This window comes from Molossus molossus, unplaced genomic scaffold, assembly GCF_014108415.1.
Source record: "Molossus molossus isolate mMolMol1 unplaced genomic scaffold, mMolMol1.p scaffold_m16_p_10, whole genome shotgun sequence".
Lineage (NCBI taxonomy): Eukaryota > Metazoa > Chordata > Mammalia > Chiroptera > Molossidae > Molossus > Molossus molossus.
In genome coordinates, this window is record NW_023425345.1 from 63,078,788 (window position 1) to 63,096,406 (window position 17,619).

The window sequence follows — 17,619 nt, forward strand, 5'->3', positions numbered from 1 at the left end:
TGCATTCCTGGGATAAAATGTGCCTGTCCTCTATCTGTTATATTTAATAAATCACCATAATACAGGGAGTCTTTAAATTACAAATAACAGAATTAAAACAGTAACCTTCAAACTTTTTAGAAGCATAAGTCTCTTTAAATTAAATCTTTTTTTGAATCCCAATATATAAAAACAGAGTCACCCTAGTGGAGACAGAAGCTGACCCTGTCCACTTCGCCTTCCTCCTTGCCTCCCACAGGCTGCTGGGCAGTCTGAAAGCTGCAATTCAAAACATTCAGCTGACCCCATATGCTACGTCAGTGCTAGAAAAGAAAGCAAAAACATATCTGATCTAATATTTATTTATTTAGCTTTTTTTTTTTGCAACTATAAATTACAATCACTAGTACACCTGTAATTCTTTATGGTGTGTTCAAATAAAGAATAAGCAAACACAGCCTAGGTCAGTTTAAAAGAAATCACAGTACTTCTTGGTGTAATTTGCAAAAGAGGAAAAAGTCTTGGGCCCACACCGTGGAAATAAATAGCATGTAACCATGAAAATATTCAGCCATTTTCCAGGTATTCGGGGAGGTTCGTGCATGGTCCCAGGCAGAGGATCAGAGTTCCTCTTTGAAATATCCCAGCTTTGCCAGTGACATCTCTTTTCTTAACTGCATAACTTCCCAAAACATGTGATCAACTATACAAACAGAAAAGAGAGACACATAAGTCATAAAATACCATCTTAATTACTTTTAATCTGTTTCAATGAAAATTTAAACTGCACTGAAATGCCAAATGGCATTTATTTCCTAATGACATACCTACTGCCTAGACATTCTATCACTATTTCACACAAACTTCTTCATATTCTTGTAAGCATCCAGTTTTATCAATAAATAAGCAGTACTCACCAGTTTGCTAAAACTATTTGTTAGATATATCAGTGACTATCACACTTTTGCTGAACAGAAAATTAGACATTTCAGTGTCCTGAGTCAATAGCAATGCTGTTGTCTTTATAAGTAATTATATTCAACGCTCAATTTTGCAAGAGGCATTATCTAACTTCTAAATCTTCATGCTCTAGTTTTGCTACATCTTGGCCATTTCACTTTTCACTAATACTAACAGAGAGTGAAAAGGAAAACAAGAGATAGTCCAGAGAACTCAGGAACATTCTTTGTGCCTAATGGGGAAAGTTTTATATATGACTCAATTTAGAAATAAAAATAAATGTAGGAGATGATCTGTAAATTACCATTATCTCTACCTTTGTGGGCCCCTTCTGTACGTAGAAGATGGTTCTATATTTCAGACTATAAAATCTGACATAAGATCAGATTAGACTAATTTAAATCAGTGGTTCTCCACCAGGGGAGATTTTTGTCCCCAGGGGCTCATTGGCAATGTCTGGATACATTTTTTCATTGCTGGCTTCTAGTGAGTAAAGCCCAGGGATACTGTTTATTTATTTATTTTTATTTAATCCTCATCCGAGGACATTTTTTCCATTTATCTTTAGATAGAGTGGAAAGGAGGGGCGGGGGGAGGGAGCGGGGGAGAGAGAAACATCGATGTGAGAAAAGCGCATTGACTGGCTGCCTCCCGCACGACCCTGACCAGGGCCGGGGACGAACCGCAACCAAGGTACGTGCCCTTGGCTGGAATCGAACCTGGGACTCTTTGGTCCGCAGGCCAACGCTCTAACTGCTGAGCCAAACTAGCCAGGGCTCAGGGATACTGTTAAACATCCTACAATGTACAAGACAGTCCCCCACAACAAGGAATTATCCAGATCAAAATGTTAATAGTACAAAGGTTGAGAAATTTTGCTTTTGATTTAGCTGCCCTAAATTCTCTTTGGCACAGGCACAGAAAATAAACAGATTTGTACATTAATAATATTTATTTACTATAAACCCACACAGTGTATGATGTGTATCAAATACTGTCGAGTAGAAGAGTGATGGAAACCAGAGGAGAAACTACCACCATCACTCAATCACTCAAGATGCTTTCTCTCTATTTACACAAAGTAAATTCTCTTTCAGCCTTCCCTACAAAAACAGCATTTTAACAAGGAGAAAAAAATATGCTTGACACTTGAACATAACATAAATCATCTGTTCTCCAGCTTAAATCATATTATTCACCAACAGGATTCAAAAAGACTTCAATTTTATTAAAGTCATAAAAAGTATTGCACAGCTTGATTACTTTTATGCTACACAGCCTTTTGAAATTCAACATTAATTAGAGACAGGTTTCACTTTTATCCTTTTAGGCATTAAAATCTAATTATATGGGATTCTAAATAAATAAGACTGTTTTCAATATACCAGAGCTTGAGAAATGCTTGTTGTGGGCATGATTAATTTTTCCATAGAATTAAGATTCACTGATTTTAGAGAGAGAGGAAGGGAGAGGGAGAGAGAGATAGAAACATCGATGAGAGAGAACATAGACTGGCCGCCTCCTGCATGCCCCCCACAACCTGGGCATGTGCCCTGACCAGGAATTGAACCGGCAACCTCTTGGTGCGTGGGTTGACGCTCAACCACACCAGCCAGGCCATTAGTTTTTAAGTATAATAATATTTTCAGTGTCTAAAAAAATATATAAACAGGAAAATTTCCCACAACGTCACACACAGCACTGGCACAGACGTGTCCCTAGCCCAGCGTCTGTCATCTCTGCCCTCCAAAGACCTCGGCCCGGAGACGCGCTGCTTCGGAGCTGCCGGGCCGCGTCTGTTAGGCCTGGTGCCTGGTGCGTGGTGCGTAAGGCGTACGGCGATAGAGCCATCAGTAACCACAAAAGACTGTATTAAAAAAATATAAAAACACTTGCATGAGGTTGGCTCTCCCGGATATATCATCTGAATGTTTCTGCTGATTTAGAATACAGTAATCTATTCCATTCAGAATTATCCTCACGAATGCTATATTCATTCACAGCGAAAGTAAAAAATACAGAAAAAAAATTGTTAGCTCCCATGGTTTTCACCAATTAAAATAAATCTGACCACATCTAGAGCTTGCTCGTTTTTATCTCCTAAACAGTAAATTCAGTGAGCGCCGTACTCCCCTTACTCATATCACTGGTCTCCATATATGTCTTACGAGTTAAAACTGATCTGCTTTAAACTCAAAATTAGAATAAAATGAGGCAAATATAAAAATTAAATACAATGTTTCAAAAGCAACATTTGTTCCCAAATTCTGCACACATTTTATTAGAAATATAAGAGACTCAGTATAAATATACCATAATAAAGTTTATTTGAGCATTACTGCCGTGACCTATACTCTTTCCTGAACTGTTCTAAGTGCTCAGTGATGAATGAAGGACACTCACCGTCCTGCTGTTTCACAAGTCCCTGCTGAATATATCGAATGTATGTAAAAAAGTTACACACAGACGTGATCTAGGCCAAAAACAGAAAATGTCATAAATGATCAAATGTCTCATAACAGTGAGTATTTTAAAACTCATGATTAAGTTACTTACCCTGTATCTACAAAAAGGAGAAATATAATAGTAGTTGCTTGAGTCTCCTAATTTAATTCTGTGTTTACAGGACTTACTCTGGCCAGTGAGAGCACATTTTCTGTAAAATAATGATGAGTTTTAGTTTTTTAACATTAAAGGCATCTTGCCCCTATTATCGGTACAAGCTGAAGACAACAAATATTTGAGAATCTACTATGTACCAGGCACTGTTCTAGATTCTGGGCTATCAGAATGAAAAAGACAAAGTCCCTCCCCTTTGGGGTTAACATTTTAGTATAAGCTTAACAGCATAACATTCACCTTAGTTCTAGAAATAGAAACTAAATGCTTTAAACACATGTCCTATCCTGGAGCAAATTACCAATCAGCCATCTGATTCACAGAAGCTCTCGGCTTTCCATCAGGACTTCAACTTCTTTCTGAGCTGGAAAAAACCTAATAATGATTTTTCAAGTCTCAAAACATGTTAACTAACAGCTTTTAGGACAGTAGCTTCGAGATTGGATACTTTTTGGTGTGCTTGGCTGGTTTATATACATTTAATGTGCTACGCAGGCCTGAGAAATACAAAGGAACAAGTCACCTTACAAAAATACTGAATTTTAATTATATAAAGAATTACATTTAGATAGACCATGGTTTCTATTTATACAGTATAAAATCTAAAATTTGGTACAAAGGCCCTCTGGCTGGAGTTAGGCCATAAGCCTCTTGAGGGCAGGAACTGTATCGTATTCATCTTTAAATGCCTGGCACCAAACACAGCCTTTCCTATTGATTCCCAAAAGGTCACATCATTCTTCCAGTCAGTCACTCAAACTCCTTGTCTTCGGCCACTCCCCCCACCCTGTCTCCTGCATTTTATTTGACTTTGTCACATCTTTCCTCTCCATATATCTGCCACCCTCTGAATACACTGTTTCCTTGGTTCTAGGCTCTCGGTCACATGTATTGCTCTTTTTCTATCCAAATTCCACCCATGCTTCAAAACCCCAGACCAAATCTGTCCCCTCCAGGAAGTCCCTGATCACCACAGTAATGACTGTCTTCTTCAAGATTCCCACAGCACTGCCACTCACTTAGGGATTTTCTTCATGACCTCGGCCACAATAGCCTAGGCCAGGACAGTATCTTCCTTACAGTGTTTTTCCACATAATATGCACTAAAACAAAAAAGGGCTTCTGACCCTCTTCCCACAGCGCACTATTCCTACTATGTAAACAGCTCTCTGGTTCTAACCTATATAATTATTTTACTAAAATACCACATAGATCCACTTTAACTGATACCCTCATTTGTCATATGTTATTTGCACATGTATGTGTGATATAGTACACAAGCATGAATTTAAAATTTTACAGTAAAAACTACCATATACATTTAAAATAAGGTATAACAGACCTTAAAAGCATGAAAACTGCTAGCATTAATGGCCAGGATAAAAGACTTCGGTGTTTATGAAGGAGTCGAATTTAAGAATGTAAATACCTTCCCCAAATTCAGAGGCCACTATGCTACAGGTGTGGCCCAGGGGGTGTGGAACAGGACACAACTTTTGGTGGATACTCGGCTCACAGAGCAAACGCACGACTAAGTCCCTCCAGAGTGAATTTCAACCAGGCTTTTCCTCTTTTGTCTTCAAAATGATCCAGACAAGAGTCATTTATTGCTTTCTATGAGCTCTCTTGGGCTTTCCAGTTCCCCATGTTAATCTAATTCTAAACAGCCAAGTAGCTTCCTCAAAATCTTCCCAAGTCACTTTTGAAACAGCAGTGCCGAAGGTTTTAGGTGCTGCTGCTTTCGGTCTTCATCCCTCCTAGGACTGGATGCCAACTCTCTCTCACATATGGAAGACAGAATTATTCGCCAAAGTCAGAAAACCCTTTAATACGACAGTATGGAAACAGAGGGCTAAGTCTTTTGGTCACCCGTTTTCATGCTTGATAAGACCTGAACGAAATGACTGTCTTCCCAAACTAATTCTGATGTTAACCCTTGGATAGAAATATTTTACACAGAAAACGAGGACACACAACTAACTATACATTTATGTATAACAAAGAAAAATTCTGCTTATGACTCACTAAAGTGACTTCATGATCACCTAATGGGTCATGACATGTGGTTTAAAGAAAAAGTTTCTAACACCTGTTCTACTTGGATCCCTAACATATATGTATATTTTTGTAATTAAAAGGGTTCTCCTTTGATTCTGATTTGAAGTGTTATATCCCACAGTGTCTGGAGGTGTGTGCTTGAGCTGCACAGACTCTAAATAGAAAACTGACAAGAAATTTAACCACATTTAAAACAAGAAAAACCAAATAACTACAACACATAAAAATGTAAGAACTCAGCATCTTCCATGAGACGTGGTTTTGAACACATACTTTGGTCCTCCACATTCGACTGCAGACGCTTTCACAAATCGAATAGGTTGTAATCCCACTGGCTCAATGCTTAGCGTATTGTTTTCCACGGCCTCCAAAACAGCTGAAGCCAACTTAAGGGAAAGAAAAAAGAAGTATTAGATACTATGTTGGCAGAAAAACATCAAATTTGTATTCTACAGTAAACCAATTTTTAAGTCCTTTCCCCAAATTCCACTAGCTTGGCCTTAGGCAATGGGGGAAGAAAAAAAAAAGAAACCACATAATCTTGGTTTAAATTCTTTTACAATTCAAACATTGTTATGAAAGGCAATTCAGTTACAGCTAAATAATTTTTCTCATTACCTAGAAGAGAATTAAAGGCATAATTCCAATTTCTGTTCAACTTTCCCAACAATTAACATCCACTGTTCATTCAACTTCAAAATGAATATCCTAAAGCTTTACTTTGCTAAATATCTGCAATGTTTTTAATATAGGTCTTTCATAACACAGCAACATTATACTAATAATAGCTATATATTTTCTGAACTTGCATTTATGTGTACAAGAGTCTATAAAAGAATTAATAGAATTATCACATATTAAGTGCCCAGATGGAGATGGTAGCAAGTAAGAAACAACAGATGAGACAGAGGCAATGAAACCTCAGTCTAGAAAATGACTCACACTGAATGGCCCACCTAAAACCAGGCGCAGAGCCAAAGTAAATAACATCTACATATCACAAGTATTTCACTGCTCATCTTAACGTCTTACAACTGTTTTCACATTAAATCCTTGAAAGACTTCACAGAAGACTTTTAGGATTATCTTAAACCCGGATTGACAGAATATTTATAAACCTTCCACACGTAAGAACAAATTAAAATGATGACCTTACATGTGTATAGGGCCTTATATTTTAAAAAGTTTTTGTTTATCTATTTAATTCACCTCATTTTATCCTCTTAACAACCCTATGACATAGGCAAGGCAGGCATTTTTTTCTCATTTTAAAGATGAAGAAACTAAATACATTTTTTTTTTTATCACGTACAGATAAACCCACCAAACACCTGCGAGTATATAAGTTCCCTCACACTGAAGCCTGGACTGAGAATCAAGACTAACCGCACCCCCAACACATATTTAACACTTCACTCCCATGCAACACACATGTCACTGTGAATGACCCTCTGCTCAAGTAAGATGGTTAGCACCTGAAGACCAAGAAATTATGACCCTAATATGGAATAGGAAAAACGGTAAAACATGACATTCTATGATACTTATTTATGTAAGAGAGATTAAAACATATAACATGATTTAGTAAAAGGCATAAGAACAACTCTAATGCATTCCTATTTTAAAAATTTTAATTACCTCACTTTTTGAGAATGTTAAACATGGAAAGATATCTTCCTGATAGATTTTGTCTAAGAAAGGACACGTTCTGTCCGTTGTGGGCTCATCCTTCCAAGATCTGAATTCATTATACAGAGATAAGTCAGCCTGACAAACCAAAAGAAAACACAAAACACTTTTTAAAAAATACAAATATATAATTACTTTGTAAAACCAAAACCCATTTAAACATTACTGAAAAGTACTATTTAAAATAACAAATTAAACCATTCTTGATTAGTTATAATACCTGGCAGCAATTTTTCTTTTTAAAAAATTCAAACTCCCGAATGACTGACTGGCCCTTTTCAATGCACCCACTATGGTATTCAGTGATGCTACCATTACCCCTCCCAAGAATACACGTGGAGTTCCTCTTAAGACATGTGTGCACGCTGTCTGAATATAATACACAATGACAAGTCTTTTCTGGAAAAAAAAATTAACTTGGACCCCAGTTCACTAAATAAAGTATTTGAATAAACTGAAACTGACTTAATTGTGAAACCAAAAGTTTGAAGTTAAAAATGATACTAATTGTTCTACTACTATCTGAAGGCATTTTCAAGGGAATGTCCAAAATATTTATTGTATTTATTGTATAAGCAGCAAGACTAGAAGCAGCACACATATAAGCTTCCTAAATTGACAATCTTAAATTATAACATTTATTTAGATATTTTTTTGGCATATGAACATCCAGTAACCACCAAATGAATTATCAAAAATAATCCAGGCTGGCACTGGCCTTCCTATTCAATCTTTCAGTTGTCCCTCCCTTTCCCTCCTCCCTTTGAACTAATTTTCCCCAAGTATTCTTTCCATACAGATTGCCTGGCCCAGCTCAATACCACCTGTGAACATACAAAGCTGTACCTACCCCCAGCCACCCAAACACAGCAATGTCCCTCATCCTCCTGCAGCTCTGAGGTGCCCTTGTCCAGGAGCACAGGACACACTGTAAAGGACACACCGACACAGCTATGACCTCTAAGACAGCTGCGTCAAATGTGCAGGTGTCTACATGAAAGCCACGAAAGGCTGAGGGTATCCAACCTTTCCTACAGACTTCCTTTTAAGGTGTATAATGGCAATCTCAATGTGAAATTTTTTCATCCCAATCCATAAATTCTTTGAATCAAAGCCAAAGGCAAAAGGATAAAAATATTAGCAGATAATACTTACATTTTCAAATCTTCTTTGTAAAATTTACCCTTTAATGGACATAAACACCATAGCAGAGAAGTGGTGTTCTAAGGGAAGATTCTACTTTAAAGGCAGTAATTTAAACTATTAAAAACTGACTCACTGCCAGGAACTATGGTAAGCATTTCATACACATTTACTCCTCACAGCTACGCAAGGTAAACATTATGACCTCCATTTTATAGAAAAGGAAACCAGGGCTCAGAGTCAAGTAAGCTGCACAAGGTCACAGAGCAAGAACTCAGCAAAGGTTCACATTCACGTCCGAGTGACTCTCTCAAAGCTCCTCAAGGCCTGTGGGTGTGCAGCACTCACTGCACAGGTGTCTAATGCTGCAAATGTCACCTGAGTGCCCCCAGCACCTTTTCCACAGAAACATGAACATGTTTCATCTTCTTTTGCATTGCTATACCCTTTATTAAGACTGATGCAGGTCAAATTCACGTTTCCTTTGTCTAATACAACTCTTGGACACGTTTTTCACAAAACATTAGAATACGGGATATAGCTGGAAAGCAGAAAGTTATTATTTTGAAGTTATATGCTGCCTATTCATATTTTAAGAGATTTCATTAACTAAAAACAAAACTTTGAAATGTTCCATGAGAAAAACATTTCAATTTTGTCAGTGTAAACAACAGGAAAAAAGTTACAAATACACACACTAAGAAACCGTAGCAAAAACACAAGTTGTACCAAGTTGCAACTAAAAATGTTATTTAAATTAAAAGAAATTAAAGTTGTGACTAAAAAATGTTTCGCAAATATTTAACAGAAACCAATGTGAATTTTATATTTTGTTACATTCAGAGTTGACCAAGTATTGCACTTCTCTCTCATAGCATCTTTTGATTTTAACCAAAATAGAATTCAATTAAAATGTGTAACAACCTTGGCTATTCAGTTCAGTCAAGTCCTGAACTCCATGTAAAAATTCAGCTGAACGAGTACACACAGCTTCTTGAAGATTAATGGACTTGACTTTGACAATGTAAAATACAGCTTTTAAGAAAAACTGGAAGGGTTGCTACATAAATTATTGATCAACCCCTTTGGAAATGCATTCTCATCACAGGCGATGATTAAAAAATATTTTACAATTATACAATCTTTACTCAAAATACTCCCACATTATCTCAGTTACCTTAATATATATTTTTTAATAAGACGACTTCCATTAATTCTGTTTTATGTTGCTTAATTATCTGAATTAACTCTAGGACTTTAACTCTCCTTCTCCCAGAATTTAAGTAAAATCAACACACTGTCCTCCAAGAAATCACCTTATTTTCACACACGTCTTACATTCCTATTTTGTTAAAGCGCCCTGGTGATACATAACTAGCCAGACCAGTAAATCCACCCCCTCTCCTTTATACAAAACACGACAGTTTGCTCCTTACATGAAATATCGAGAGGAAGAAACTCACCAGTTTCTAGCAGGCACTCCACGGTCAGCAGGCAGAGACTGGAACTGGAGAGTCCCTGACAGCAGCCAGCTCTAGACTAAGCCTCCCCCATCTCAATATTGCTAACAACTGTGCTGGCAAAAATCATAACTGACACCTCAGTGACGAGAATAAATATGTATCAATAGAGTCAGAGGGGACAGTCCTTGACGAGTTACCTCTTTGCAGTCTTTTACAAATGGCTGTACCACATTGAGGTCCTGGTGACTGCCAGTCATAGCACTGCTTGTACTTTTATTTCTTGTATGCCCCTTTTTAAAAGGTGCCTTTCCACCTGGCAGAGGCTCTTGTGTAGGTGAGGTTGGAGAACTGGACAATACAAGTGTCTTCAATGCAGCTACTTCAGCTTGAAGAACATCAATCTTGGAAAGAAATCAACATAGTCACATATACTAATTGCGTGTAATGACAGATGCAGATGAAGGTCCGCAATTTTGTCAAAACACCTTCCTTTCAAAGATGAAATACAAGTTTAATTTGTATTTCTTGGGATTTAATAAAAGGAAAGGAAAGCTAAGTGTTGTTGTTTTTTTAATGTTTCCACGTGGTTTGGAGTCACAATGTCAAGTGAAACTTTAAAAACTGTCAAAATGTCTAACATTTAACTTATGTGAATTTTTGAAATCTTCAAAATATAATACCTTATGATTAGTTGAAGTTAATTCCTAAAACAGTAAACTCTAATAACATTTTTCAGTGAATTAAGAAAATAAACACTAACTTTAAATTGTGATTATATAACCTTTTTGTTAACACACGGGATTCAGAAGCCTGAATATAGTAGAACACCTGGTTCTAGTATAAATGGACACCAAATTCATTCTCACTATTCATTTTATCTACCTAGTAGCTCTTTCCTCTTTTATAGTTTCCAAATCTTCTAAAATAAGCACTACTTTTACAACCAAGACAAAACCCAGTAACTGCTAGAGAATCTTTAAGATAGTATTCACTAGAAACGAGAAGGTCAAGATGGTGGCAGCTAGGGCAAGGGACCTGGGAGTCTGAGGGCGGCAAAGGGCAGCCCGGAGCTCGGTGCCACTGTGTGCATGGACAGCCTCCCACTTTATCAAGGACATTACCCTGGGGCCCTATTCCATGGCCCCAGAAGAATCGGCTGCTGCTGCCAAGAAGTATAATATGCGGGTGGTGGGAGACTACGAGTGGTACCTGGATGATGGCGTGGGGTATGGCGTCTACCCAAAGCTTCATGACCGCTCACAGCACAAGAGGGATCCGTGGTATGACTGGGCCCACCCAACCTGAGACTGAACTGGGGTGAACTGATTCACTGGGACCTAGATGTGTATATATCAGGAACCGTGTGGACATGTTCCCCCACGCCTGTTTCTTGGAATCTCATGTGGAAGCACCTCTTCAGCTTCACGGCCATCACGCTATTCATGACTTGGGTGGGGGAGACTTATCGCTCCTATAAGCAGTATTCTTATAATGACCTCTACCTGGAACGACGATGAGCAGGTGGTTCACTATGAAATCTGGGGAGACTTCGTGCAGTTTGTGCCCCTAATTGACTCCCTCATTCCTAGAGATTTAACCTTAATGAAAACCCTAGTAAAACAGTGCTGTGGTTAAAATAAAAAATAGTAATCACTAATTTCTTTACATATTATACTATTAAAAACAGTAGAAACTTACTTTTCCTTGCGCTTCTTTTAGCTGTTTTTCTGCTGTTGCCTGCTTGACATTTGCTTCTCTTACCATCTTATGAGCTTCCTGAAAAAGTTAACATCTCAAATTTTGGAAACAAAGTATTTAAATCATTTATTTTAAAAAATCTCTTAATAAGTGATTGAAGCAAAGATATACCAAGATTTAGCCTGAAAATAAGTATTCAAGGTCAACTACTGACATAGCAGTTGTGAACAGATAGACAAAAAATTGGCTCCTTTTTGAGTACCCATTACCACTGAGGAGGCCAAACAGAGGTCATTCCCTCTGATCCATGGTTGAATAAAGGACTGTGAATGTGATGAAAGAAAATATATGACCCATATGTTAACCCCCAACCTCTATGGAGTTAGGTTTTAATAGTTTGAAAAAAAATATATATATATAGTACATATGTATACTATATATACATTTACACACATTAGTAATAGCAAAGACATACAGATGGGACAAGTAAAAATATTAAACCACCAACAGTGTTGCAGTTTATAAAAATGACAGCTGATAAGCCTTAGAGCTTTCAATAAAAAAAAAATAATAATATTAAGTAACAATTTTGAAGAGCAATCTAAAAAGACAAACCAGTTTATCCCATTAAAGCGGCCTTTATTTTTTTAGTACCACAAATATGAAACTCCAGATATTTAACTCTCTTTTATTCATGTAATATTTATTCATCAAACATTTATTCACACCATCTCTTCATGAGTTTCTGTTCCAGGTGCTCATAATATACTAGGAAAAAAAACAAGGTCCCTGCTCTTAATGACCTTTCATCCTGATTATGTTCTAATAATTAAAATATCTGAGCAAGAATCCTGGATTTTATTCTAAGTGCGGTGTGAAGTCTTATAGTTTTCTAAGAAAGAGAGGGATATAACTGACCTTGTATATATACAAGATTACTTTGCTGTATGAAAAATCCCTATGAAAGGTTAGAGATGGACTGGAACAGTATACCAAGTGCCTGAGATTACCCCCTGGTATATAAGAGCATAGAGTTTAGAACTTCAATTTGGAAATTACTGAGAAAGAAGAAAGGAAGAAGGCGGGAAGGAAGGAAGGAAACTAGCTTCAAAGATATTCAATAAACGGTGTGACCACTGACGGCTGTTCAGTACAGAGTGGAGGGGAAGTTCACCGCAGAGTCTGACAGTGGCGCTCCTGCGTGTTCACTGGCTTTTACAGCACTGTAGTGAACGCAGTTTGTAGGTGCCCATGACTGTGAATGTACACATTATGTTAGTTTAAATAAAAGAAGCTTTATGATGACATGGGATTACCTGAAAATCTCCCATGAGCAACTGTGCTGGTTATTTTGTGTCAGTTGTTAAGAGCTGTCAAATTTAATGAGGTAAGCATTTCTCTTGTGAAAATAACAAATGTTTCAGATTTGCTGAATTATTTTGTGACAGTAAGTAGCTGAAAATAAAACTATTTGACAGATATTTTCAAAATAATAAACATCCAATCTGACTCTTTAAGATGAGTGATGTTTTAACTATAAATGCAAAGTAACTCATGCTAAGGAGAGAATATTTAAATGTTTAGAAATGTACTCTGCTTTCGTTAATAGTGGACTATGCAAGTTGGACCAAACCTCCCATGGGGAAGAATTAAAACAGCTGGACAATGTTTTCTAATGTGTTTGAAGGCAGTAGAGAGCAAATGAAATAGTGAAGGATGGGGGACCAAGATCCAACAGAAGATGTAAACCCAGAAAAGTGAGCTGGGATTAGGGATGACTTTTCCCCGTGAGATATAAGAGACAAAGTGAAAAGATATAATAACACACACGTAAAGAAAAGAGAGCTAGAATGAGGGAGAAGTAGTCCCTAAAAAGATAATGTATAGGATTTTATACACTGACAAAAAACATCAAGGTGGGTACAAAGAAAGTTGGGAAATTTTCCTATCACTTTATCACTCTGAAGCTGAAAATGACAGGAGTTATCATCTATACCAGGAGTCAGCAAACTTCTCTGACAGGGCCAGACAGGTCGTGGTTCTGGCTTTGTGAGCCACGCAGTCTGTGGCAACCACTCAACTCTGCTGTTGCAGTGTGAAAGTAGCCACAGATGATAAATACATCAACAAACGAGACGGGCCATTTCAATAAAAATTCTTGGGTGCTAAAATTTGAATTTCATATAGTTTTTATGTCACAAAATAGTCTTCTTTTGATTCTCCTACCCCCAACCATTTAAAAATGTAAAAACCAATCTTAGCTCAAGGCTATACAAAAGTAGACACAAACTAGTTTTGCCCTGCAGGAAGTAGCTTGCAGACCTCTAATCTATATAAATATTCAAATCTTTATACTTATGAATTCTGAAAACAGAATTTTTTTTTCTCTTTATTGATATCAGAGAGAGAGAAAGGGAGAGGGAGAGAGACATAGAAACATTGATGAGAGAGAACATCAATTGGCCACCTGCTGCATGCCCCACACTGGGGATCAGGCCCAAACCTGGGCAGGTGCCCTGACTGGGAATTGAACCGGCAACCTCTTGGTGCATGGGTCAACGCTCAACCACTGAGCCACACTGGCCAGGCCTGAAAACAGAATTTTTAAACTAATTCTCCCCAAAGCACCAGTTACTCCTAATCTTCTGATTAATTTGCAAAAACAATTTGTTGGTATTAGAGGAGACAGAAATTCAAGAGAATTTTCTAAAAAAGAACCTTCACACAACTGACAATGGAACTGAAAATTTAGTATAATGATTTAAAACAGGGGAAGATATACTTCCATTTGGATCAATATATTTATGAGTTATCAGCAACATTAAATCTAATTTTTAAAAAAACAACACTTAGACCAGACCTTTATCTGGATAATAAATTGTTAAAACAAGATTTTCAAAAACAAGGTAACATATACAATCACAATCCTCACTAAATACAGGGGCAGGCAAAAGTAGGTTTATAGTTGTGAGTATGAGAAACACAGAGTTTATTCTTGTATTATTATTTATTTATTATTGTACTATTTTCCATACAAACTGTAAAACTACTTTTGCTCACCCCTGTAAGTAAATGCACACACACACGTTTTAGTGAGAAGAAAATATTTTGTACTTTTAAGCATTTTTATTCTCACTCTTTTAAAAATTATTGTTTCATAATTTATGTAACACATTATTATAACTGTCAGTGTATGCCTATAACTTATAAGTAGGTATACATCCTCTTAGAACAGTGCTTAGCACACAGGGACTGCTCAATAAGTATCAGGCATCTTCATCGTAATTAAGGTACATGCTCAATTTTTTTTTACTGATCAGGTACATCAACAAAACGTTTGGCATATACTGATCTAGGTAAAAAATGATAGTGGCTGAGAAGACGGTGTTAGCAGTATCAAAATAGAAAGGCAGACGGATTGCTTTATGTTCTCGAGACTGTCACAGACCCTTCTGACAGTTTCACTGTGGGCTGAAGTGAGGCCTCAATGATGACTCCTTTTCTGTGGCTTGAGACGAAAGGAACTGCCAATTACAATTTTTATAGTACGCAAGGCAAGAGTCGAGGTTATGAATCTGAGTCCCAGCATGGCTCCTTAGGTTATCTATGCCTCACTTTCTTCACCGATAAAGTGATGATAATTTGCATTCTATGCCTCATAGCATTATGGAGAGCAAACTAGACAAAGCATAAAAATTGGCTAACAATTTTTTTAATCTTAAGATTACCTATCTTTTTTCCCATGTTAAATGTAGACTACTTTGTATTCTTTCAACTGACTTCATTTTATAGTATTACTTCAAAATCTGAGATACTAGAAATACATACATATATCAAACTTGAGTTCTATTTGATACTTTAAGACTCAACTGTGCTACATACAAACCATAATTATATTTAAGATTATTCATCATATGTAATAAACTGCTAATTTGAGTTTACATGTTGTTTACCAAAATTGTGGAAATTGATTTTATTCAGAATAATCTTTAATTCTTAAAACTGTACATATTTATTCATACACATAAAATGCAAGCAAAAATATTTTCATAAGACAATGGTAAACTAAGATCATGAAGCCGCAATTAAGACCAGAGAAAAACTTTTAGCACTGTTTTTCAAAATTCATAAACAACTGGTCTAAATACAACTTTCTTCATTACTAAAATCATATTTAATCAACATAATTTCTTTCCCAGAAAGTTTACATGTCAGTGCTATCAGCCATTGTTAGGCTATGGATAGGTTAAGGACCTCAAAACTATGTTTTTTAGATATACTTTTTCATTGATTATACAAATTGCATTTCTGGTACTTCACATCCTGCTATGAAGAGGGAAAAGTTTCTTTCTGTTTGCTTTCCTTCTGTGTCATCTAACAGAATATACATGTTATGTACAGAAGGGTGGAGTTAATCAGGGCTGAAATTAAGGACAGGCAGGTAAGACATCAAAATTAACTAAGTAGTATAACATATTTGCTTTCTTAGCTAGTATCCATCTATCATTACATCATTTTCTTTTGCTAGACAATATTGGAAGAAAAAGTCTTATGTATCTGTATACCCCTTGTACATATAAAAATGTAACAAGTCACATTCTTCCTGTTCCACCTCTTTAACTTCTCACTCTCCTCCACCTTAAATTTATCTTCCTCTCACCTCTGATGACTAGCTAACTAAATGAAAAATAAATTATTTTTAAATATTCATGAAAGAAAATGACCCCAAAAAAGAGGAAGGCAAACGTGCAGAGCAGAAGGCGCATGGAAAGCTCACATGCCTGAAGATATACACTGCGATGCTACTTGTAATGACAAAAATTGTGGAATATGCATTTGATAGATTATTACACTGGCTAAGCCGTAACATGAAAAGAAATTTATTCGAAAAAAAAATACCCTACAAAATATATCAGGATTACAACTATGTGAGCAAACATGTATACCCAACACTGTGATAGATGCTGCATAAATACAAATAAAGGGTGAAGGAATGTTTCTCCTAAAGTCTTGTATTACATTAAAAGTTTTAAGAACAAATTTTTAAGAAAAAAAAGTATTGGTAAGTGATAATAATATTAGTCATTCTAGTAACACATCAAATCAAGTTTCTGATATAGAACATTTCTGGAAGCAACCCAAAGAAGGTATTCCACGACAGTACTTCTTAACAGCAAGGGAAGTACTATTCTCTACCCGCCCCTCATGGACATTTGTAAGTTGTCAAAATGATAGGGAGTATTTCTAGCATTTCTGGGGCAAAGCCAAGTGTGATGGTTAATGTTGTATATCAACTTGACTGGGCCACAGGGTATGCCCAGATACTTGGTCAAACATTATTCTGAATGTTTCTGGGTGAGACGAACATTTAAATCAGTAGACTGAGCAAAGCAGACTGCCTTCCATAATGTGGGTGGGCCTCATCCAATCAGTTGAAGGCCTGAATAGAACAAAAGTATGATCCCTACAGAATAAGGGAGAATTCTTCCTGCCTTCAGACTCAAACTGAAACCTCAGCTCTTCCTGGGTGTTGAGCCTGTCAGCCTTACAACTAGAACTGCACCATCAGCTCTTCTGTTTCTCAAGCCTTTGGACTTGGACTGGAACTACATCTTTGGCTGTTCTGGGTCTCCAGCTTGCCAACTCACCCAGAAAAACTTGGAACATGCCAGCCTCCATAATCACATGAGCCAATTCCTTATCTAAGCCTCTTTCTGGATATATGCATATGTCTATGTCTATATGGACATCCTATTAGTTCTGTTTCTTGAAGAACCCTGACTAATACACCAAGGATGCTAAATGTCCTACAATATCAATGGCACCCCCACTGAGAAACACTTTGACTTGGGTGAAAATTTTGGTCTTAGTGACAGGCTAGAGATAAAAAGGTGTGCCTTCTAACAAGTATATGTACCTCCTAATATTCCTCAAATCATCCAGTATCAGGGGTTTGCCATTTTTGTTGTGGAGTCATATAAAGTTCCTCTATCGCAGTCCCAAAGGACTT

At 36.8% G+C, this 17,619-nt stretch overlaps 1 protein-coding gene across 3 annotated transcripts in view; it reads right to left on the bottom strand.

Annotated features, from left to right (window-relative positions):
* Positions 1-329: 329 nt before the first annotated feature.
* The window catches only part of LOC118623858 (RAB3A interacting protein), a 46,303-nt gene continuing 29,013 nt past the window's right edge, over positions 330-17,619 (bottom strand). For 2 of the 3 annotated variants that reach the window (XM_036251584.1, XM_036251585.1), the window contains exons 5-12: positions 11,610-11,687; positions 10,109-10,312; positions 7,255-7,383; positions 5,890-6,002; positions 3,496-3,595; positions 3,343-3,412; positions 2,836-2,926; positions 624-682 (exon numbers count right to left, since the gene is read on the bottom strand). In XM_036251584.1, coding sequence (XP_036107477.1) covers positions 679-682; positions 2,836-2,926; positions 3,343-3,412; positions 3,496-3,595; positions 5,890-6,002; positions 7,255-7,383; positions 10,109-10,312; positions 11,610-11,687 — 789 coding nt within the window. In that variant the 3' untranslated portion in view covers positions 624-678. Of the gene's footprint in view, positions 683-2,835; positions 2,927-3,342; positions 3,413-3,495; positions 3,596-5,889; positions 6,003-7,254; positions 7,384-10,108; positions 10,313-11,609; positions 11,688-17,619 lie in introns of all 3 variants that reach the window. The other variant, XM_036251586.1, reaches the window with a different exon arrangement.